This window comes from Lissotriton helveticus, chromosome 8 (assembly GCF_964261635.1).
Source record: "Lissotriton helveticus chromosome 8, aLisHel1.1, whole genome shotgun sequence".
In the NCBI taxonomy this organism is placed as follows: Eukaryota; Metazoa; Chordata; class Amphibia; order Caudata; family Salamandridae; genus Lissotriton; species Lissotriton helveticus.
The window spans coordinates 69,690,498-69,715,490 of NC_136069.1; the positions used below are offsets into that span (position 1 = coordinate 69,690,498).

The 24,993-nt window shown below is 45.5% G+C and overlaps 1 protein-coding gene across 1 annotated transcript in view; it reads right to left on the reverse strand.

Moving 5' to 3' along the window:
* Positions 1-24,993, reverse strand: part of GTF2E1 (general transcription factor IIE subunit 1) — a 182,446-nt gene that overhangs the window by 20,059 nt on the left and 137,394 nt on the right. Inside the window, exons 3-4 of the mRNA XM_078656641.1 lie at positions 14,581-14,782; positions 2,323-2,555 (exon numbers count right to left, since the gene is read on the reverse strand). Coding sequence (XP_078512767.1) covers positions 2,323-2,555; positions 14,581-14,782 — 435 coding nt within the window. The remainder of the gene's footprint in view (positions 1-2,322; positions 2,556-14,580; positions 14,783-24,993) is intronic.

A 24,993-nucleotide genomic window follows, 5' to 3' on the forward strand; every position in this document is an offset into this window, starting at 1 on the left:
CTTCTTCACTTCTGCAGGACTCTTTTGTCCACCCAGAGGTGTGGTATGGGAAATGAGCAGCCCCCTCCCCTGTCTTCACTCTAGTCAGTTATGAGATTAACTTCCATCCCAACCCAGGGTTTGGAGCCAGCCTGGCTAGTGTGGGCCTTGGGGACAAAGGCTTTCCCTTCTTCAATTCTCTCATTACACTAAACTATGGATGGGCATTGCCTCCCCTCTGTCCCTTTCAAATTAATGAAGTTCCTGGGACCACACAAATTGTCCTTCCTAGGCGGATACTGATCCAATGCCCCACACACAGTCCATCCTATTGCCTAAGCCACTGTTTTGCTCTGGGAGCAGTTTTACACCTCATTAAGGGGAAGCACTTGCTAGACAGTTGCTGGCAGGCTAAAGCAAATTAGCCTCCATGCGCTTAAGGCAGAGGAAAAGGTATTTACTGAAAGTTAATTTTCAAAAATATTTATTAAACATCTAACTTTACCAATGAATTGGGCATTTAATAAATATGAAAAATAGTCATTGAATGGCTATTTCAGCAGTATCCTGTCGAGAGTTACAGATTAAACTTTATAATCTGCATTTAGACATTTTATAGAATCAAGCTACAGTCCTGCCTGTGAAAATAGCTTTTGGGGACTAGTCACTGGAGGAACATGCCAACTCCAATTTCACACATGTTCCACTTTTAAATATCAAGTACCCTACCATGTGGGTGGCAGATTGTACTCAGGGATGCCTTATTAATGTTTAAAACAGGGTTTTCCACCTGTCAAAAACAGTTATTTTTGACAGGTTTGACAGCAGGTTTCTAGGCTGCAGCATTTAGGCTACATAGCGTAGGCCTAAAGCCATGTTTTCCAGGCCCAATCTACGGATGGCACAATAGGTGCTACAGTGCACAGGTAGCATTTAACCTTACATGTCCGAGTGTATTTCCTACACTCGTGGATCTTAACCTTTTGACTTATGTGGACCCCCACTTAATCTTAAGTGCAATCCGGGGACCCAACAGAATATTTATTGGAATCCGGAGACCACCCATTGAGTCATTAGTGGAATCTGAGGACACTAGCCTAAGCATTTTACCGCATAACAATACAAAAAATGAAAGCATTTTCATTTTAGTGGGAAGGTTGGAGCTTTTCTACATTTAAGTGAAGCCACCTATCGTACATGGTACATTCTGTTAAACGTAACTGCACTGCTCCCACAAATCAATCTGAGGATACTATCTTTATTGATATACACTTTATCAATATGTTAATATTTTATTTTGTAAGTAGTCGCGGACCACTTGAGTAGGCGTCGTGGACACCCAGGGGTCTCCATACCACAGGTTAAGAACCGCTGTCCTACACCATACAATAGCAAATATATATATATATATATATATATATATATATATATATATATATATATATATATATATATATATATATCTATCAAAGCTCCCTTGGTTTACACCTACTTCGCGCACTCAAAGGAACGGGTGCTTTCGCGGGCGGTGCCTCCCGCAGTAAATAGAAGCTCTGACTCTCCTCGTATTTCTTGAAAAGAGAAAGCACTCACAGGAGCGGGTTCATAGTTTATTTAAAAACCCACAGCGACCAGACGCGTTTCGGCGTTTTGCCTTTTTCGATGGTAAAAAAGGCAAAACGCCGAAACGCGTCTGGTCGCTGTGGGTTTTTAAATAAACTATGAACCCGCTCCTGTGAGTGCTTTCTCTTTTCTTCAAGAAATACGAGGCGTGTCAGAGCTTATATATATATATATATATATGTATATATATATATATATAAATACACACACACACACACACACACACACACACACGTTAAAGATGTCAAATCAGAGCTAAGCCAATTTAACCATGTTGAAAGGGGGAGCTCAAGCACTTTGCTGCTGTTTAGCAGGAGTAAAGTGCACAGAATTCATAATAAAATAAAATAGGATCCAGAAAAAAAGAGAAACATCTAGGGTGAACATGAAGAAAAGATGGATTTGCTACAGCTCTAATTTGAAGTTTGTGAAAAACAAGGCAATTGTGAACCCAACCTCCATGTTCTGCACTTATACATTGCCTGCAAATTTATAAAGTAATGATGTAAAAAATTACAAGGTCCGGAATGTCCTAAAGAGTGGATGGGAAAGAAACATGCAGTGAAGGAAGGTGGTGTACATGCTACTTGTGAAATGTTTTACCATTAAACATGGAAGTTATGTACAGATGGTATCAAGGTCCAGAAATGAAATACATTTTAGGAAGGGCTAAAGTAGAGATGTCCACCCACTCCCACATATTGTCAACCCCATTCTTACCTTCTTTGGTGCCCTCAGCGTCATTAAACGCCCCCTGGACTGTACTCTCCCGCAGCCATATGGGTCTCTCCTTGACTGTCTTGCCTTCAGCTGATGCTCGCTGGAGATCTTCTTGTTCCTCAATACTAATCACCACACTGTGGTTGTACATGTCGTCGTAGGAAGGACCCTTGGTTGTCCAAGCCTCACGGTGAGGACCGCCGGCTGCAGCAGCAGCAGCTGCACGCTCCTTGCTAAAGGAAATCAAAAAGGACACAGATGAGGCCAATACATACACAATACAAGTATTCTTAATGGCGAACAGACAGAAGACCTGTACTTCACAAAGCTCACTACCGTACAAACAGATCTAATACACCAGGGCAACTAAGGATGGAGAGATAAGCAAAGACAAAGGGGGATAGAGTAAGAAAAAAGGGTACTAACACAGGGTCTTCAGGTGCATTTAAGCAAAAGTCTCTTGGTGTTCTGAAGATTTACTTGTATATGCTAAGATTGTGTTACAGATCCAGGACTAGAGAATAGTTGTTTTTTTAGTGACTGCAGATCTTAGAAATTGGGAATCATATTTCAAGGGATGGGCTTTGGTGTAGAGTCAGTGTAGAGGGTTTTGTTTCTATTGCGCAATGGTCCCTTAAATTCTTGAAAAATGTCCAAACCGGATGGTGGAAAATTACATTTTTGGTGGAGTTTCTATCCTGGTGCATTGTGGGTTTCGGGGGAAGTATCAAAAGCCACCTTGAAACTGAAACCTCTACTTCAAACAAAAAGAACTTGCTGAACCCACACCCAATACTAGATGACAAGAGTGTGTATAGCACATGATCTACAGCAGCAAATATTATCTCAGGCAGCCTGATGGATTTCAGTCCTAATTCCATCCAACTATTTGCATTATTTATATAGTTTAATATATAGAGTTTCCTCCTCCAGCTACTGTTTGCCATGGCCACCCTGGACTCTGACTTCTGCAGCACACATAGGAAAAAAAGATCGCTATATTCGGGTGTTCCTACTTCAATTTCTTTGTAACCTTTTAACTCCTGCAGTTATTTCCTTTCCAGCTTTCTAACCTCCCAATTAAACTACATCACTTTCAAGTGAAGAAAATCCCACCACGACTTTGATTTGCAGTTCCATTGCCCAAACGAGTATGGAATGGCATATGGGGCACTGGTCTACTTTTTTTCTTTGTCTTTATTGATTTTCGTAAATATACAACTTTTAGACAGTCAACAAGATATCAGTTAAACGACAAATTCCAATCACAAAAGGCAGACAACAAAACCGACTAAGCCTCAGTGTCCAGGCTTTTGTTGCAGAAGGAGTCTACATATAGGAAATTAGCAAAGTAGAGTATCACACAAGGGAACAGCATTTGTATGTCACTCAGGCCTTAGGAGGTTATGCTGCATGCTGGTAATGCATATAAGGGATAACAGAAAACAGACGTGGGAATTTAAGTAACGGTGGCTTTCGTTCGATTTTGGGGTGGCTTGAAGCAACTGGCATCCCAATCTTTGAGTATCATGCCCCTCTCCTGCCTTCTGCACTGTGAAGTATATACTTTCGTTTTTCAGCGGTCACCCATTTATGTAGCATGGACCTCAATATCACCACACTAGAAACTCAGAGAGTTCGACAGACCATTGCGTAGATAACTCGGCCATGAACAGTGCCAGGTCAATGAATCTAGATGAGTACTTCTCCACTTTAGACCTAGGCACAACCCCACAAAAACACAGATCTTGGGGTAACTCAACATGTTCCTAATTGCGAGGGCCTGAACCAGAGTTAACTACACAACCCAGAACTTCTGTAAGACAGGGCAAGACCACATGTGATGGAAAGAGGCAGCTTCTCCACTCGGTACCGCAGAACTGATGAGGATATATTCTGTGCCAATGCCTTCGAAACAGCGACATTCCCGGAAAGCTGGAAGCACGCCGAAATCAAGATCCTCCTCAAGAAGCCCAAGGCGGACCCCAAGGACCTCAAAAACTTCCGGCCCATCTCCCTGCTCCCGTTCCCGACAAAGGTCTTTGAGAAAATCATCAACATGCAACTGGCCCGCCACCTGGAAGAAAACAACATCTTGGACCCGTCACAGTCCGGATTCAGATGAAACCACAGCACCGAGACAGCCCTCATCGCCGCCACAGACGACATCAGGCGCCAACAAGACAACGGTGAAACATCAGCCCTCATCCTCCTGGACCTGTCAGCCGCCTTCGACACGGTCTGCCATCGCACTCTAAAGACACGCCTCCTAGAAGCTGGAATCCAAGAGAAGGCTCTTGACTGGACCACGTCCTTCCTCTCTGGCAGAACCCAGAGCGTCCGCCTCCCACCCTTCCGGTCCTAAGCCACCAACATCATCTGCGACGTCCCACAGGGCTCATCCCCCAGCCCGACGCTGTTCAACGTCTACATGGCCCCCCTCGCACAAGTGGCCCGCCATCACGACCTCAACATCATCTCCTACGCCGACGACACCCAGCTCATCCTCTCCCTCACCAAGGACCCACACACCACCAAAACAAACCTCCATGAGGGAATGCAGACCGTCGCCGACTGGATGAGGAGCAGCCTTCTGAAGCTGAACTAGGACAAGACTGAGGTCCTCATCCTCGGACCCACCCCCTCAGCCTGGGACGACTCCTGGTGGCAGACCACACTGGGGACAGCACCAACACTCACCAACCATGCACGCAATCTAGGATTCATCCTCGACTCCTCCCTCTTCATGTCCAAGCAGGTCAATGCCGTCTCCTCCTCCTGCTACAACACCCTCCGGTATGCTCCGCAGGATCTACAAGTGCATCCAGAACGAAACAAGAAGGATGGTGATACAGGCCCTCGTCAGTAGCAGACTGCACTACGGCAACGCACTCTACGCAGGAATCCCAACCAAACACCTACAACGACTACAACGCATCCAAAACGCCTCCACCCGACGGATCGTCATCGTTCCCGCCGCAGCCACATCAACCCCCACCTGAGAGACCTACACTGGCTTCCCGTAGCAGGGCTCGAAAAATAATTAAAAATTCACTAGACCTACAGGTCTAGTAACCTACAAAATCTTCTCGACCTAACTGAAATGTACTTGACCTCTAACTCAAAGTTGAGCAAATGTGACAAAATTACAAGATTTAAAAGCATTTTTATTGCTCATTTACTTTGTGAGCAATAAAGATGCCTTTAAATCTTGCTATCTTGTCACATTTCCTCTGCTTTCAGAGGCAGAGGTCAAGTGTCAGCTTGCATTCATACTCGCCAGAAAGGGCGAGTAGGACCTAAAAATAGCTCATCCTGAATTAATCTGACTCGCAAATGCGAGCGATCGTGTGAATTTTTCGAGCCCTGCATAGACAAGAGGATCACCTCAAGCTCCTCATCCACGCACACAAAGCACTTCACCACGCCGGACCAGCCTACCTGAACAGCAGACTCGGCTTCCACAGCCCCACCCGCCAGCCTGGCCTCGCATCTGTCCCCCGCATCCAACGAACGACCTCCGGCGGCAGATCCTTCTCCTACCTCGCCACCAAGACCTGGAACACCCTCCCTACCCACATACGGCAGACCCAAGATCTTCTCACCTTCAGAAGGCTCCTCAAGACCTGGCTCTTCGAGCAGTAGCAGCAACCTCCCCTCCCCCCTCAGCGCCTTGGGACCCTCACGGGTAAGTAGCGCGCTTTACAAGTACTCTGATTGATTGATTGATTGGGTATTACATGTGTTATGTGAGCATATTTAAATTGAAGTCACAAAACCCAAATCTGCTTCCCACTAGCGATTCGTAAACTCTCATCCAAGATCAGATTCCCATTTCGTTCTCGGGTCTTCTAGTCCTCATTTAAAGGATCTTCTAACAGACTGGTACAAGTGTATCCCTTGTCATTTAGAATCATCTGAAGTGAACATTGCCTGAAGTGCACTGTTAGTCTCTGGTATCATGCTCTCCATCACACCAGGTCACTCTAGCTGCATTTGTCAGTGATTAAATTGACTGGCAGCCAGATCAGGTTTGGTCCTCGGGTGCAAAGTCCACGATCATTTCGGAGTTATATACATTTCCACCTGTGCGAGACCCACGTCCACCCAGTGCTTCAACTAAGTGGTGGTCTCACAATCTGGGACAACATCCAAGGGGCAAATCAGGAGCATAAGTAATACACGGATTGATCTATTGATTTATCTGCTCCAACAATGCTTCACAGCTCTCATTAGGGTAGGACACGAGGAGTCCGGTTTATGGCTTTCAAATACGATCTCTGCATAGAGATAACACTAAGGACCTCCTCAAATAAACTTGATCTACTTGATCCCAGGACTGTAGCTTTTGCTCTAGTAACTGCTGCTGTGCCGCTAAATAACACGTTCGATGTCAGGTAAACTGAGCACACCTTCTTCTAAAAGGTAGGTATCATTTGTGAAGAGAAAGCAATCATCAGTAAGGGAAACCCAACATCATCGAAGATCAAGCACTAAGGAGATGAAGTCTTGGAATAGCTCACTTAAGTAGTACTGGATTAGTAGTGAAGTATTTCAACTATCAAGAGAGAAACACCACTCGAGCCACAAAGATGGAAAGGAGGTAGACTCCCGCCGAATGGGTGAGAGTACCAATTCGAGAATTCCCATTGGTCCTCGGGTAAATTTACCCACGGTGCACGGGCGGAATCTGTGCAGAGAAAAACTTGTCTTCAGGCCATGGAGCTCGCCAAGTGTTTCTTAACTGGGGCTGTAAATCAGTCGCATATGGCAAGCCACAGGGAGCAGCAATAAGCAACTTCAGTCATGGACCGGGCTGCAATTCTTCAACCCCATTGCTCTCTGTGGCTTGCCATATGCAATTGATTTTCTCATAACGCATTAAATAATGCTTCCTTTTTTCTAAATTCTTGTCCAACACGCTGTAATATTCTTTGTTTTTCACATGTTTCCCTTGCACCATTCAATTATTTCTTCACACAGTATTCACTCTGCACACAGCACACAACTCTAAAGCTTGGTTGATGCTGCATTATAATTTGTGAAACCTATGCTGATAACATAATTGCATCCAATCTTGATATTGAGACTATATGTTATTGTTTCATTTTTCATTGAATTACCCATGGAAAATATAGCCTCCCATTGATTCCCATTGAGACATTGTTGCATGATAATACCTTTCCCTGATCTTTACTGGGACTATGGGTTTCTCCTGTGGTTTTGAATACTGGTGATAAAAGTGTTACAAGATCAGTAAGCTGGCTTGAATTTTAATAATAGTTGCTGGTAAGTTGTCTACTAGTAAATAATGTATTTCTGGCATTCTAAATGGTGTCATGTTGGTTAAGTTATTTAGGATTTCAATTTTTTAAGCTTAGAGTTCTTGCATCTCCCAATTTTGGTGTACTGGAACGAACGAGCAAGCTATGGAGAAGAACAGATCGCGTGTTCTTGGAGGCTTACCAGAGTAGACCACCAGTACAGTGCTAAAGTATGCTCTGTCCACATCTTTCTATGATTTATGGTTGGGACACAGAGCGCATCATAGATATCACTCTTGTTAAAAGGAGATCAGTGAAGACCGCTTAAGACATGGTCTTGACATTCAAGCCTTAAGAGCAGTCTAGCCTTGGCCTGATGGACCAGTCTGCTGATGTTTGGAGAAGGTAGTCTGCCCGGTACTATGGTTATTCAAGAGTACCAGATGCAGCCATCACAGTTTCCAGAGTGCCCTTGGGTAACAGAGGGAACCACATTTTCGATGAGTTAAAATTGAAAACTTACCATTTATCCTGTGGAGGAATAAATTGACATTTGCAGGCACAGGTATAAAAACAAATCTTAATGACCGAATAAGGTAACAAATGGATTACCATGGGCACTGAGAAGGACTGCTGATATGAGGGCAAAGCCAGCTAGTGATGGGTCAAACGCCGGAAAAGCGTCAATGTACCCATCACTTGTCCAGCTTAGAAAGGCAAGACTTCAAAGCAAGGCACCACCCAAAAGATGTAAGGGCCATTCGGACTACATCCAACTGATGGCAGAAATAAACATCTGCTGGATATAGGATGGTTGCTGATGCATGTAAAGGGGTTAAAGGGGTTGAGCCTTAGAAAACAGAAGGGTGCAGTGGCTGAACCTCACTTTTCCCACACCAAGCACTGTCAGGACCGATAGGAGTGGGGCCACGAGCAGCTACTGGGGGACGAGTGAGCCTGAGGCACGGTGAGGCGAGGCCCCTAGGCGGATCCTGCCAAATCTGCAGCATACCCAGGGGGGTACTAGGCACAGCAGACCCAATACATAGGTGCTTCTGGGGGATGTGTGGGTCTGAGGCGCAGGAGGTGCGAGGAGGCAAGGTCCCTGGGCAGATGCCACAAAATCTGCAGGATACCCAGGGTGGCGTAAGGCCTAGCAGGCCCGGAACGTAAGCACTTCAAAGAACAATTACGCAGGCCGAGCGAATCACGTAGTGAGGCCCAGTCAAAAGAAGCGACTATGCACGTGGAGGAACTTGGATGTACCCTTCTGGGGCCCAATTGAGCCGATATCGGCAGCACCCTCCATTGCCAGCCTCACAGGGGAGCTTGTTGCATTTGGAACCCAGGTGGTCTTCAGACCCCCAAGGACACAATAGATGATTTAGTGGTGAGCGGTGTGCGCTGTTGAGTCAAAGCTGCATTGGGGGAGACAAGCCATGCAAGGCCACCCCCATTGATAGAGGACGCAAAGGAGAATGCAAGACCTCGTACGCAATCAGAGCAACATCTTCTTCTGTGCTAGGACACTCTCAGATTGCAGGCATGGCCACCCACCTCAATAAAAACACTACTTAAAAAGACATGCTGTCTGACAACCTGCAGCGGGGGACTCTCCCTTCCAGATGTCTTGTTGTGGCTACCTCTAGATGCCAACCCTGATTGTCCTGCCGTCATTTTGCATGCATACCCCCCTACGAGGGATCTTTGGTTCTGGCTATGATTGTCAATGCTTTGTTTGTTATTGTATACCTCAATAAAAATATTTTTGACAAAAAAAAGACATGCTTAGTAAGCTTCCCCCCAAAAAAACAGAACAGTCAGGGGATGTCTCACCTACGAACACTCCACACGTGGTAGTGACCACTGGGAATCTATCAGACGAGGGAATACCAATCACCCACGCCTTTCTGGAGACGATATTTAGCACCCGAGAAATGACATTGTGGCACTCAAACAAGACATGGCAACAGATATTAAAAGAGTGCTGGAGAACTTGGGTCAAAGTATAGTCACGCTGGTACAACTCAATGATTCATGCAAAGAGGAGCTCGACGAACATTAATATGAGCTACTGGTGTTGCAGGATAAAAAGGAAGGAACTGTGATACCAGCTGGGGGACCTTGAAAATAGATTGCGGCGCTCCAACATTAGAATCAAAGGGGCTCCGCTGATGGCAGACTACAGGAGACTGGAGGGACAAAGATATTGTGCACCCACAGGGCGGGTCAACTCGCAAAGTCAGAGTTGCCACAAGATATCCTGACCTGCTTACATTCCTGCAGGCAGAAAGAAATGATGATGACAGCTGTGCAAGATCAGAACGCCCTCAGCTTTGAAGGCTCAAAGGTGTGGCTGTACCATGATCTGTCCTCCACAACACCGCAGCGTTGCAGAACCCTCCCACCCGCTACAACATTCTTACAGGAGAAGGTAATTAAGTATAAGTGGGGGCACCCCTTCCAGCTCATCTTTGTTTGGAACAAAGAAACTCACTCTATGCACACTCTGGAAGAAACACATTCTCTGCTTGGCTTTGAGACGCCCAGTGAAGATGAGACAGGGCAGCCCAGACTGTGTAGTCCACTGCACACCTCCACTAAATCACAGCGACCACCACAAACAGTGAAACAACACTTTGTCAAACTGACCAAATCAGAAAGCCACACAGAATGATCAGTTTTATTGTGTCAACTACAGCGTCAAAACAGCACATAGGAGCCAGAGAATGACTAGCACTAAGATGCATTGTCTACATATAACCTAGTCCCCCCAGTCGATGATGGCACCCCCTCACACAGTTCTAGTAAACCTGTACGCTTTGCCGCTTTCTAGTTTGTGTATGAACTTGCAGGGGCAGAGCTCCAAACCCGAGATGACTCAATGCCAAAGACATGGACCCCTCTCACACTGTTGTTGTGTTCCCAGGATAGGGAACGTTCTATTTGTAGCTCTTTGGCTTTTTTCCCCAGTTGGTCTTGCTCGACGACATCTACGCAGAGACACCCAATACAGGTTATATAGACATGCTGGGAAGTTGGTACAACTACTTGCCTAGCCCCCAGGTAACTGACTTGAGAACTCCTCTCACTCCTGATTAAAGTCACAGCTTAAATGCCCGAAGCCTTAACTCCCCAGTGAAGTGTCTGGCGCTTCTTTCCCTGCTTAGATTCTAAATGTGATAGCTGCCTTATCCAGGAAACCCACCTCCTCAAGGCACATTGGAAACGTCTGAGGTCCCAGTGGTTTGAAGTCCAAAATTTCTCCTCGGGTGGGCAAACTGGCGGGAGTGGCGTTCTACTGGCCACACTTCCCAGGCCGCCTTATTCAGACGCACGCAGAGTACCGGGTAGGGTTTTAGCTGTACATTTTGCAATCAACACTTATACATTCACAATAGCGAGTATATATTCCCCTAATCATTATCCTTATCAAGAGGCCTTCCTCTTGGGCGTTATGGGCCACGTTAACTTGGTTCCAGACGTATCTTTTAGACAGGTCCACACAGAGTACCGGACAAAAGGGGGCAATTACTGCTTCCGTCCTTTAATGGCTGTGGGTGATGGGGCTGGAAGACCTTTACTCCAAGGTCACCCAACAGTGAAATACTACACATTTTACTCAGCAGCTCATCAAATATACACCAGGATAGACCTTTTCCTTAACTTGCCTCATTTCACATTGAATGTCACGGAGGTAGATATATGCGTTGCTGTTCTTTCGGACTATGCACCCATTTCTATCACACTTCAGGTACCAGATAACGCGCCCCCAGTATACACCTGGTGCATAAATCATAGGTTATTAGCGTACGACTCAACCATCACTGAATTTACTGACACCATTCGCTCCTTCCTTGAGATCAAGGACACAACCGAAGTCTCCATTGACCTTCTGTGGGGCAAACTGAAAGTAGCAGTGTGAGCCGTGTGAGGGAAATATAAAGCCAATCTTGCTAAACTGAATAAAGATAGGAAGGACAAACGTCACAAAGTCTTAGAGGAGGCCCACAAACAATCAGGTTCACAAAGTGTGGCGCCAACTCACGTTAACCAGGAAGGAGCTCAAAGATCTAGACATTGACAAAGTAGAGTACGTTCTCCTGCATATCAAACAAAAATACAATGCTGGGAGAAATAAGGCGGGACGCAAGTTAACACACTGTCTCTGCGCCCATATGCTCCAGCAGTGAATTACTGAGATTAGAAGCTTGCAGGGGAACAATGTGTATCAGGAAATGCAAATCGTACAACAATTTGAGCACTTCTACTTGACGCTTTACGCTGCAGAGTCACTAGTTCTGGGGGATGCTGAAACATATTTAGCCCCGCCTGCACAGAGTCCATAGCCGCTGAGGATGCTTCCCTATTAGATGGGGACATCCTTTCAAGACTAAGTGATCAAGGTGATAACCCGCCTGCAAGCAGACAAAGCACCTGGCCAAGATGGCTGCACCTCTGATTTCTACAAAACATTTGCGACTATCTTGGCTCCCATACTGACCCGCCTTTATAAATCTTTCAGCACCACGCGCACCCTAACAGACGCCATGAGAGAAGTGATCATCACGGAACGTCACATTTTACACGTCCTGTCGTCCCATCTCACTGCTGAACGTAGACGCTCACATTTTCAATGGCATAATGGTGACCCATCTCGCTCCTCACATGCAAGGCTTAGAGGATCCCAGCCAGGCCGAGTTTGTTCCTGAGAGTGCGATTAAATGAAAGCCGGACGGGGAAGATGGCTGTTGGCAGCAGTGTGGACACTTGGGTACACTGACACACATTCTCGATCACTGCCCCAAACTTCAACATTACTGGACAGATATCTTAGTGGACATTAATGAGATGTATGACATGGACATATCTCAGTTCCCGAGTTCTGTTAGGTCTACCCAATGCATTCATCTACCCTAGGCGAGGGGCCGCACGATTACACTTGCTCTTTGAGTGGCGAAACAGGTCATACGGTCTAAATGGGTAAGTAATACCATCCTGACAAAGCTGGACTGGCTGGTTAGTAAGGTAGCAAGGGCCTGCACCACTGTGCAAAGACTAACAATGCGATCGACCACCAGAAGAACCACTTTGTAAGGCTAGGCGTAGTGACTACAGACAGTGGATAGCAGAAATGCCTGCATTCCCTGCTGCACCACTTCATGTGCATCATCATTAGTTTGCATCTGAATGGTCTCCAATGGCAAGTACTGTGCCTCTACACGAAGGGACAAACAGGAGAAGCAGCAGTGTCTGCAAGACGGGACATGAACAGCACAGTAAATTGGCTATCGCTTCAGTGTCCCACGTAAGGGTAGTAAGCCCTACACTAATCCTTTATGAGTTCCGGAGTAGCGTGCTACTCGCGAAAAAGTGCTTCGGCGCCTCGTATGGGGTAGTAAGCGCTATGTAAATGAAATTATAATACATTACAATAAAGTAAAGTAAGTAAAGTAAAGTAAGCATACTTGTAAAGCGCACTGTTACTCCATCTCGGAGTGTCCTGGAGCTGTATACTGCTAGGGAACCCGTCCTGGCTTTCCCTGTGAGATGGTCCCTCCTGGGCACCTCCAAGGTGAAGCCAGGCATCCCCGGCGCTGATGGGGCCGTTGTGGAGATTAAGCAAGCTATTGCCCAGAGTTGCAGAGTGGGACCCATGGTTAGCGCAGGCACCTCGGCGAGAATTATCGAGTCCGCGGACATTGACCCAAGACCCTGCCTTGACGGTAATTGAACCCTGGTCCCAGGCCGATCTCTGCTTCAGGGTCTGCCGCTTCTAACCAGTGAGCCACACTTCCTCAATAATTGCCACAATACAAAACAGTACAGTTGCTGATGCCACTCTCTGCTGTGCAAAGTTCATGTTAAGCCCCCCACTGATTGCGAGCATTGTACCTTTGCCCGGGGGGCACCAACAACACATGAATTGAGTCAGAAGGTTTTGACATGGCAGCTGCAGTAAGTTAAATAGTTCTTTTAGAGCTCCTTCAGCAGTGAAGGTCAGGGCTTTGCTCAAGGCCTGGAGCTCATGTGCCACATATGCAGCTGTGAGATCCCTCTCTTTCAATTCAATCAAACTGGGTATTACAAACACTTGCTGTATCTACTGTACAAAAAGCCCTCTTCTGGACATCACAAAGCACCTTTTCACAAAGTAGGTGCTGTCATAAACAAGTCAACAGAGCCGGCATCAAGTGCTGTTTTTTAAACGAGGAGAGGGGGGCTGTAATTTAGATACTGAAGGGAGCAACAAGGAAGATACAAGGCTTGGAAGAAACTAATAGGTGGGGAGAGCATGGGGGAACAAAGGAAGGGTGGAGAGCGGGTAGAGAACCAACAGTGGGTGTGAAAAGCAAGAGAACAAGAATGAGACAGGCAGGGGGTGTGGAGGAGGGAGTCTTGTTTGTCACTCAGGCTGTCAGTTAAAAAGCATTTCTGTTCAGCAATAATTGCAGCAAGGGGAGGTGTGTTAAGTGCACAAGACTGAACACCTTCCAGTTTTAAAAGCTTTGATAAAACAGATGAAGCAGAAGAAATAATGGGTTATTTCACAGCTGTGCTGAGTAAACTACAGAGAGCTGGGCTCAGCTGCTGCCCACCAGTGTCCTCCCAAAGCGGTGACAGCAGGGAGGAGAAAGTTTACCACTGGATGGGGTGGGGTAGAGCTGCACAGAGCTGCAAGGTGAGGGATACATACTCAGGTGCTGCATGCGGGGACATACCGAGGTCTGAGTGCAGGGTTCTCAGTTGGCACTGGTGCCATGGTGGTAGACATTCCCCATCTCACTCAAGTAGGCAGGGCACACACCTATGTCTGAGTGCAGGGATCTCAGTTGGCACTGGTGCCATGGTGGTAGACATTCCCCATCTCACTCAAGCAGACAGGAAAACGCTTAAGACTGTGTCTGGTGCTGTAGTGCTTCTAAGATCTGCTCGAGGCACTAGAACTGCACATGACAGATGCGCACACACGGGCTGCATGCAGGGCACATACCTTTGTCTGAGAGCGGGGATCTCGGTGGGCTCCGGCTCCAGGATTTCATAGGCCAAGTTGATGTCCTCGGTGTCTCGGAGAAGTGCGTAAATGGGCTCGATCTGGTCGTTGAACCGCGCCACGAGGGTCCTTGCGTCCTTCTTGGGCATGGCGGACTCATCTTCCTCCACTTCGGTCTTGCAGAAAGTGCAGAGGAACGTTGCTGGAGTAAAGAAAGAGAAAGGGAAATTTTAAAAGAACCAAACCTAAAGTTTTCTAAGCCCAGCCAGGTAGCAGTTGAGGCTTACCGGACCGAGGCCAAGCAAGCAAGAACAAGGCGTTCACTCAAAAGAGACAACTCAAGATGCCAGCACAGACCAGGCACACACAATCAACGTCTGTACAGTACGTGCACACCACAGAGCAACCCACACCACACATGTACATGCAGAGCAAAAGAGTTACCAGCACTCACAGGGACCCAACACATTTACAAAAGACATACAGGAGCCCATGCACAGACAAAACATAAAGCACCCAAACAGAGACCAAACTCCAACGGTCACCCATGAATGCAGATAAAGACATACAAGCACAAACGCACACTGACAAAATGCAGAATAACTAGTAAACAAAGCAGCTCTCAAGTGGCCTGAAGCCATGGTGACACGGTTAAGCAACCCTGGTTTGTTTAAAACATTTTGCAGGCTGGGGTTGTTTAAACTCATACCAGGAAAAACAAAGTTACAAATCCAAGAATGCAAAGTTCTACTGCCTAAAAAAGACACAACTGTCTGAGGTTTTCTCACGGAATGCACCAGTTTCCGGCCAATCCCAAGAACAAATGCAAATCTGATTGGATGGAAGGAGGCATACATGTCTGCATTTGTTGACAATCGGACTTGTAATACATGTCTTTGAAAGTAGTGAAACAAACCTGTTCAACATGTTGCAACAGTAGATAAAACCAGGCCTGCTACACAGTCTTATCGGTTCACACATTTGCTAGGCTATCATGTTCATTGTCTTTTGCTTCCATTTCCCTGCAAACAATGGGTCACCAGCCAACAAGTCTTTGCAAAGGCACAGGGGGAATACTGGTTATAGTTCGGCAGCGCAGTGCAACGACATGTATATGCACAAAGATGTGTTACAGTAAAACCGTAGCTCCAGTGGTAGAAGCGAAGATGAGACATACTCTTTTTACAGCACTTCAACAACATAGTGACCAGATGCCAGATTAGCATGGTGCAGGAGCTAAACTGAATCCCCCAAGGACCATTATCCGGATCTATCTTGTTTAACAACTCAATTGAGGTACTTTTCTTAGACGTCCAAAAGGCTTTGCATGAATAAATGGTACAAGCAGCAATTATTAAGCCAAGTGTAAAGCAAAAGCAAACCAATAAATACCTTTCATACAAAGGTAGATGTGCAACAGATCACGGGGAGACATTTAAAAAGGAAGAAATCATGTGACTAATGTAACAGACAAGAAATGTGATGTAGTTTTAGGTTATTCAAGTAACAGCTGGTCTGGAGGAGAAGAATGGATCTTTTAGAAACAGTGACCCCGGCGAGACTCCTTTCTCATGTCTAAAAAGAGTAAGGGGAGGCATCTTAAATCTAGCATCTCTCTGGATGTTGTTAATAGTCTTAGACTTTAAGGGCACCATTCAACCTCCATCCCAAATGACCGGCGTACAACCCTTCCTCTCCTCATCCCAGTGGAAGGTACACAACTGCTCAAGAGGTCAGCGTCCTAGACGCCACAGATGAACAGAGCCATTGCACATTAAGCTGATATTTTGGGAGCAAAGCTTAATCTACTTCTGCTCTTTACAAAACCTACTGGTTTGAAGAGCTTAGCATATTGGAAATGTAAGGCTTTCTTCCTCCAAGGCAAACAAAGAGGCCCTTCAGTGTTTAGACTCCATTACTACTGGCCTCAAGGCCGCTGGTCTCAGTGTGAACTTGACATGCTGGGACCCTCCTTGCAAGAAAAGCCCGGCGAGCGAGTCTATCTTTGTAGTATGGAGTGGCATAACATCTTCCTGATCGAATATGCAGAAGAAATGGTATTCTTGCTGGTAAGTCCAGCCACAAGGGCAAGAAAACTCATCAGGCTTTTCTAAGAAAGAGGAACCAGCACAGAATGGCTGTACGATCAGCAAATTTGCAGGACCTCTTCGCAAGATGCCCATAAGACCCGTCTCTAGAAGCTGTGTGCCAGACGAAAATGTATTAGCAATGTTTGCAATTATCTGCTAAAGGCATTAGACGGTCTTCAGAACCTGATCTCTGGCAATCCCAACTCAAGGTGGCCATTGAAGGTTTGCAGATAAACTAGATGATGCCCACCACTCACGCCAATGATATATATTCCCTTTAATAAAACTTGGCAGTCAGGTCATTTTCAGGGACCCTGCTGTAAAACACAAAGCCAGATGTAAAGAGAAAGTTGAGCAACGACACAAAATTGGCAAGAATAAGCCATTCTTCGAGAAGCTGGGGGTCTAACTTCTTAGTAATAGCATCAGTAAACATTTAAGCAAATGCAAAAAAAACACAAAAAAACTAAACACTTGTGTTTAACAAACCAGTTGTCTAATAGCCCAAATGTGTAGACTACAGAAAGAACACTTTTATCAAAATAAAACACTGTACAGTTTAATTTCTAGTGACAATAAGCAGCATTTTACTCTCATACACATAGGATTAATGCATTTTATTAAAGTTTTAATGAGTAAAACACATACTGTCAACCACATCCACCAGAAAAAAAAGAAACAACTATCCATCTATGAACAAATAAATCATCCCCAAACTCTCCCCTTCAACCCTCTCACCCCTGATCCCCGACCCTTTAAGGAACAGAAGAGCTTCTGCAGACCTGGTGAAGGGCAAAGCTAGGCAAACCCGGCCACCATGGATCTATTTGATCATCATAATACCTCTTGGGTGGATTCCGTAGTAGATATAATTACAGCCTCACAATGCGCTGGCATGAAGTGTCTTCTCGTGACTTTAAGGGTTCTCTAAGGCAAGAGGCACAGGGCCCCAAGCTACTAAGGGCAATTCAACCCTCTAAATTCTCCCAAGAGAGACAACAAGAAAGGGGCCCATTCCGTCTCATTGTGGCTAGGCTTACCTTCTAGGGTCATGGTTATCATCTCCATCACAAGGCAATCCCATAGTGTATATCTGCACCCATCCATGCCACGTGGGTATGATCCTCTTTCCATACCTCCTCATGGTCACCTGGAGCACCATCCCTAAAGCCGCCACCTCTTGTTTCCCTCAGAGGGACCTCAGCATCTTCTCTCCTGAATCGGAGAGGCCTAATAATTCCAGCTCTGGATTCTTTGGGATCTTGAGTTTGAACCAGACTGATTGCTTGATGGACCTTCTTCGAACAGTCTTTGGAGCTTGAGCCTCTCCCCAGCCTGAGTACCAACATCTCTTCAGCACCATAGATGCATACCCTCTCCCCCCAGCATCTGTCACTCATGTTTAACCCACACATGTAACTTTGTCAGTGTGCGGTACCAATACAGTGGCATCTTACACAGCATTTTCTTGCCCTCCACTTGACTGAGCGCCTTGACTGCCTTCAGAGATTCTTTCCTATTCTTTATCTGCCACAGTCCGATCTTAGTTCTTCTCCCAACTCATCCGACCAGCAGTCTTGCGTGGGATGGCTTGAGATGATCAGCTTACAGAGATTAGAAAGAAGGTGCACTCCATTGCCACTCTTCAGTATGCCATTCGAAGGATTCCAGTAGGTCTCTTGCAGAGCTAGGGCTTCTGATTTTGGTATATTTATCTTAAAACCCAATATCTCATGGTACTTCTGCAGCTCAGCCAGGAGGTCTGGGACTGAGTGCAATAGATCGGATCACATCTGTGAACAGTGTCCGTTTAAATGAATCTTTTGCTATTCTGAACAGCCTGCATGACTCCACTGTTGACAGATGGTTAGCAAATGTCTCCAGTGTAAGGACAAGCAGCAGGAGTGAGAGAAGCACCCCTTCCATATGCTGCTGGTAATCCAAAAATCGGCCTATTCAATTTACCTTGCTACTCACTCTGGGGTATTGCTAACTTGCTAGGGGCCAATAGGAAGCGTGGTCTCATTCCCATCTGCCAGACAGCCACCTGCATGAAGTCGTATAACACCAGTTGACATGGTCAAATGCCTTTTCAGAATTCAATGAGATGTGGACGGTGCACTTATGCATACTTTGCACATTTTCTTCTTGTGCAGAACCTTCTATGTATTGTCTTTTCATTATCGTCATAGTATAACCCCCGACTGGTCGGAATCTATCAGCTAAGAATTTAGTGGAGTTATCCACTCTGTCAAGATGCCGGTGAAAACTTTACATCCAAGTTTAGCAGTAAGATGAGATGGAAGTAACCACACAATGCTGAGTTTATCTCCAGTTTGGGGATGTCTGTATTTGTTGTCTCTGCCATGGAGTCCTACAGACAGCCCTGATCTCCAAACGAACCGGAGAGACATTTCAATATGTATCTCTGGTACAGCACAGTCCTGTTGTCTAATTTAAGGCCCTGTTCCAGTCTCTCCATGTTCTAGAGGAAAGGGTGTGCTTATGAGATGTCACTAGTGCCCACAATTGGGGGTCTAGGTCCACCCTCTTTTCTGCTCTTAGTTATTTAAAACAATCTGCTACTTCAATAAATCTACTTCTTAGGGCTGCTTTTAGCACTTCCACAACAAATATAGGCCTGTTTTACTTATCATTGTCTACCATAAAATCAGAAATAGCATCTTATTTTAAGGCCGCATCATACAGATTATGTACTGCAATGAGAGTGTGATCATGGGATAGTCCAACAACATTAAATGTGTCGTGTGGTCGAGTCTGTGGCATGGTCTCAGCCCCCCTCCTCCCTAAGAAATGATCTAGTCCGGCATATATGTGGCTTGCTTTGGAGTAATAGGTGTAGTTGTTCTCTTTGGGATGAAGGAATTGCCATCAAGCCCATAGTGGGTGATCAGTCTCTAAACGTTTTCAGTTGCTGCTATTTCTTTGGGCCGATCAGTCCTTGGCTCTCTACACAACTAAGGTCAAGTCCACTCCAACGTTTACCTCCTACTCCATCACCAGAATATCTACTACCAAATCCCTTATGGAATTTAACCTGATTTTCGTTGAGGGCGAAGGCCATCAGCTACAGTGATCGTATGATCTCCAGTCTCTAGGACCACACAGAGCGCTCTACAAGCCGTGTCTCCTATTACCTTTTTAACCAGTACTGGTACAGATCACTAGATCAAGATCGCCTCTTCTTTCCTGCCTCTCTTGTCTTTTTGTTTGGGCCTGAAAACAAATATTTGATGAAGAACCTCTTTGATATCATTCTACCTATACTTCTCTTCAGTGAGTGTATCCCCAGTAGGTGACATTTCCCCCCGCGACTCCCTCGACTGACTGCAGCCAAGCACTTAACAGGGGAGTTTAGGCCCTTTATAGTCAAGCTAACTCTCTTCACCATGAAGATTTGGGGCAAGCTCTACTGTATTTTACTCTACTCACTCTCGTCACCGGGACTAAGGAGAAAACCTCATCACTCTCCAGATACCCCGATTGGCTCTAAATTGGAAACTATTCTTACCTCACTTCTACTCCTCCCCAATAGCTAAACAATGCAAAACTAACCTCTTAACAGATATTCCTCTTCTGCCTCTTTTGCAGGCAGCACCACCTATTCTTACTCAAGAATGTGTACCCTCCCAGCCGCTACCCAACCACCCTCTACCTGCCCATTAGCATGCACCAGTCTGACTTCACTTGCCCAGGAAAGAAATACAACCAATTAGATCTAGAATGATTGCAGGCGACTGGTCAGACGTCCACTGTAGGTGAAGGAGTAGCTGCTCGTCTTGTGTATGGCCTCGTCATGTTCACTGATTTTTTCCACCTATTGTAGTGCTTCAGATTTGGCTTTCGCTAGTTCTGTGGCTGAAGGGCCCTTTCGCTGTTGTAACTGTCTCACCACCTGCCACTGTGGTCTTGTCATGTATTCCTATAGGTTCTGAATCGATCCCCCTATTCCTGACCCTATTCTAGTTAAACTAACCAACAAGTTAACTAGCAGTCAGCCCATGAGGCAAGGAAAACCCCCATGATGCAGATACCGTTATCTGACGCAGTCACACTACGGCACAGGAACGTGTTATCTGATTAGGTCATAACGCTTGAGATCTAATTAGACAAGCGATATTCCTCCAGCCCCTGATAAGGCATACGGAGTTCTCATAACAAATCAAACCTATGACAACCTGGGCAAAACCCTGCGGCCATTGTTTTGATTTCACAGAGAACTTCAGCAAAAGAATGTGCTAACGAGCAAGTCGTATGACATCTTTATTGACGTATCTATGTCCATCCTTACGTCAATCTCGGCACCTTAAAGGTATAAATATTACCGATCTTGCCCTATGCAAAACACACGCGTGGTGACGAGACGGAGCAGCCATACTTGCCGAAGCCCAGAGCAGAGCAGACCCCGCTGGCAGCAGCCCCGCCTTCCTGACGCGCTGAGAGAAGCTGCTTTCTCCTGCCGAGAGACCCAGCACCGGCGCTTCCGGGTAGCCCTCGCAGGCAGCCTGGAATATCGAGAGCAGAGAAAGAGATACCATTCCTCATTCATCCTAACTTCCAGGTACAGAACTGAATAACCCCTCACAGAGAATTCTTTAGCTATTCACTTGGCAAAAACAAACTTAACTTAAACTGTAACTTTCTATTCCCGCCCACGTATTAGGCTTAGGTCAGGTACACGGGGTAGGCGTATTTAGAAACACCAGTTGAGTACGTTTAGTCAAATGTATATATGTATGTAATCTATTTTAATCATTTTAAACATCTTATGGCTTAGAAACCATATCAATGTTTTTACAGTATTATTTTATACTATTGCTTTTAATGTATGCACTTTACTTAACTATAAGTATTGCAATAATATCGATCCATTTCTCTTGTATGAGAAAAGAGACTGATCAATAAATAACACCTTTTTATTGAACACGCCCGTCTCTTCCTTTTCTCTACATTCTGATGAGACTAAGAATGCACGTACTGACTGAGTAAAATAAATTGCCTTTTGTTCACACGACTCTCGAGATTTACTCTTGATTAGGGGAGAGCAAAGTTGTCATGTTCTATGGTTGTCAGAAACTAAATCCCTTCTTGTCTAATCAGGGAAGTTAAGTCCTCCTTGAACATTCGAGAAAGTTTCTAGTGAACTCTGAGCTAAGCTGGCAAACCCAAAACTAAGTCTAGTATCGACAGTAGTAGACCTAGTTAACGTCTGGTCTAGGCCTTTACTACTGTAGGTATTATTCCAATGCGCAGAGCCTATTGGGATGATAGGAGCTACACTACATGGCGCCCAACGCGTTTGGAAAGGGCGATAAAACTAACGTAAGACATTTAGAGTAACTCAGTCGTGCTTTCTCACTCAGACCCCTTTTCCCACAATACTCCAAAGACGTCTGGAGTGGGTGAAAGGTTATATCCGCCAGACCTCGCAGGAGGGAACTCCTATGTATGGTCCTTGGTATAGTCAACGTTGAAGGATACACTGTTTTAAAATATTGTGCATCTAATCTTTGTTTCCATAAGAAACCTGATCTGCAAACAAACAAAATAACCTTCAGGACAGTAAAATGTCAGACAATGAAGAAGAAAGAGAGGCAGTTAGATTAGCAGCTGAACTCGCAGCAGCTGATGCTGCAGCACTAGATGCGGACGGGGATATAATACTCATCCCGGTCATCAAAAGGAGATCTATAACTCTAAAACTTATAGAAAATGGACTGACACCTAGAGGTGGCACAGTCATATTCGTAATTGAGGCACACGAATATCGGCAGACAGAGGTATACTATTCATGGATACATTTTCCAGCAGCAAATGCTGTAACAAAGTACTTCCACTATTACAAAATAGAGGAACCTCCTAATGAGTACACTCCTTTCGAGGAGGTGGAAGTACCACTCAAATTTCAAGAGCATTTGCTCTTATTTGATGGCGCCCTAAAACATAATAATCACATCACCAGGCTCGGTCCTTTAGGTAGACCAGGAGCAACGTGGCCGGTACTAGCCGGATACACACCACATCCAGACATCGAAGGGATGTCTACAGCAGAGCTGTTAACACAGCTAAAACAATTAATAAAAATTCATAGACAATTAGTACAGTATGTGATGCGGACTTCAACAATTCAGCCAGCGATTAAACTTCCACAGCTGACCCCTCACCAGGGGAACACAAATAAAATTACACCACAGAACATCCAGTCCTGCCTAGGTAAAGTACCGACTAAACGGGAACAAATACCATTCTGGTTGGCACAAAAAATCACCCAAATAGAGGCGGTGTTTCCGGACACCACCCCGTTGGAAAAACACAGGATTCTGACTATATGTCTCCCAATGGGAATCGCACCACACATAGAGGACTGTGACACTTGGGGTACAGTCTTTGCTTCTATCTACACAAAAACGCACGGTGTTCCATCCATTTCGGTAATACCAGATGTGCTAAAACAAATTCAAGACGAATACGGTCCAGAACCCGCTTTAACTCTTGGTATGAAATTACTGAAAGACTTCAAGCAGGTCTCGGCTATATTATTAGCCAACATAAAGGGAGAAGCAGCAAACGTGGCGATCCGCCAGAGGTTAAAAGAGACAGATATAGCAGACCAACCAGCTGAAATTGCCAGAATCATAGAAAAATCCTATGAGGAACTAGGTAGAGACAGTCTAGGTGGAATACCAGTAAAACCGCAACTGACTGAAAGTCCAGAAAAAATATTTTTTAATAATAATTCACCAAAAAAGAACTGGGATGGAAACAAACAATCCAATCCTAAAGAAAAGAAATTCCAGTCCAGAGGGAGGTCTCCTAGGCGAAGAGAAAAATCTCCAAACCAGAGACAAAGGTCACCCCAGAGTGACCCTTCTGGGAAAAGATATAACCTTAGAAATAGGGATAATATAAAAAAGCCTGATAGATATCAAGACATTGATACACGTCCCTCTCAATCTTTTCAGACTTCCTCGCAGAAATCGGAAAGAAGAGGACGATCAGAACAAAGAGAAGAGCACGCCAAGTCCAAAGACAAGGAACCTGCTCAGCTAAAAAAGAAATTACAATTTCCAAAAAAGAAGGTAGCCAGCATTAAAATAGTTAACAATGCCGAGAATTCTGAGGACACAACTGAACAAGCATTTGCAATGCAATAGGTCTCGCATTACTTAAAGTTTGAGCTAATTACGTTGCATTAATTAGAACGCCAATAGCTCAAAGTTTTAGTAATGCGACACTTATTGAATTGCAAATGCTTGTTTATCTCTGCTGACCTGCCGAGGGTTATTCCCTTATTTACAAATGTCACGGCCTGGTTAATGTATTTTCAATAAGGGCTGAGGCACACATTGAGGATATCAATTATGCATGAGTATGGGGAAGGCCGCTCTTGTTAAAAGTGAATGCGCACTGCAAATAAAAACAAGCACTGTAAAAACAAACAGGCACTGTTTGTTTAATGCTAAACTCCAGCAAGAACATGGAAGGTTTGGAGGGCGCGACCGGGTGGTATGGAGAAGCCCGCTATTGTTCAAAGTGAAAGCGTGCTGCAACGAAAAACAAGATTGTGGCGGAACAGGGTGGAGGGGAGCAGTTGTGGGATCAGACATCCGTCCTGTGCAGCCTTCAGAAACTAGCATGGTAAAGAGAAGTCCAAGCTTTTAGCAGGCTTCAATAGCTAGTAAGAGGTGCATTTATTAAAAAATAAAGGACATCACACAAATCCGCTATTGATATCATTTCACTCACCAGTTGACGAAGGGCGAGCGGAGGAGAGCTGGGGTGCCGTGCGAAGTGCTCGGGCCTCGCAGAGGATTCTTAAAGGCGCACTACAGTAGAGTTTTTACAGTACTACTATTAAACAAGCTATGCACAAATGTAAGTTGTATTATTTCATGTTGCACTTTATAGAAGGAACACACATTGGCAAATGTTAACAAGGTATTACCCGTGAAAGGAAACCCGGGGACCTACCTGTGGGCTTTATGTCTGCAGTCCGGATTAGAACGGAAGCCAGGCAACTTGTTTTGGGACGGGGGCGGGGCCGCAAACAGGAAGCGGACGGGAGCCCCGCGCTTCTGTAGTCAGCCGGAAGATTTGCCTGTGAACTAGCGGAGCTCCCGTGGTCGTGGAGAGCCCCGCCTGTTGTCAAGACTGACCCGCAGGCTGCCGAGGGAGACAGGGACACACGAAAAGACCCCGGTAAGTGTGGGGGGAGGGGGTGCGCGCGCGTATGTGTGTGTGCGTGTGTGTGTCTGTCTGCGTGTGTCTGTCTGTCTATGTGCGCGCGCCCCTGTATGTGTGT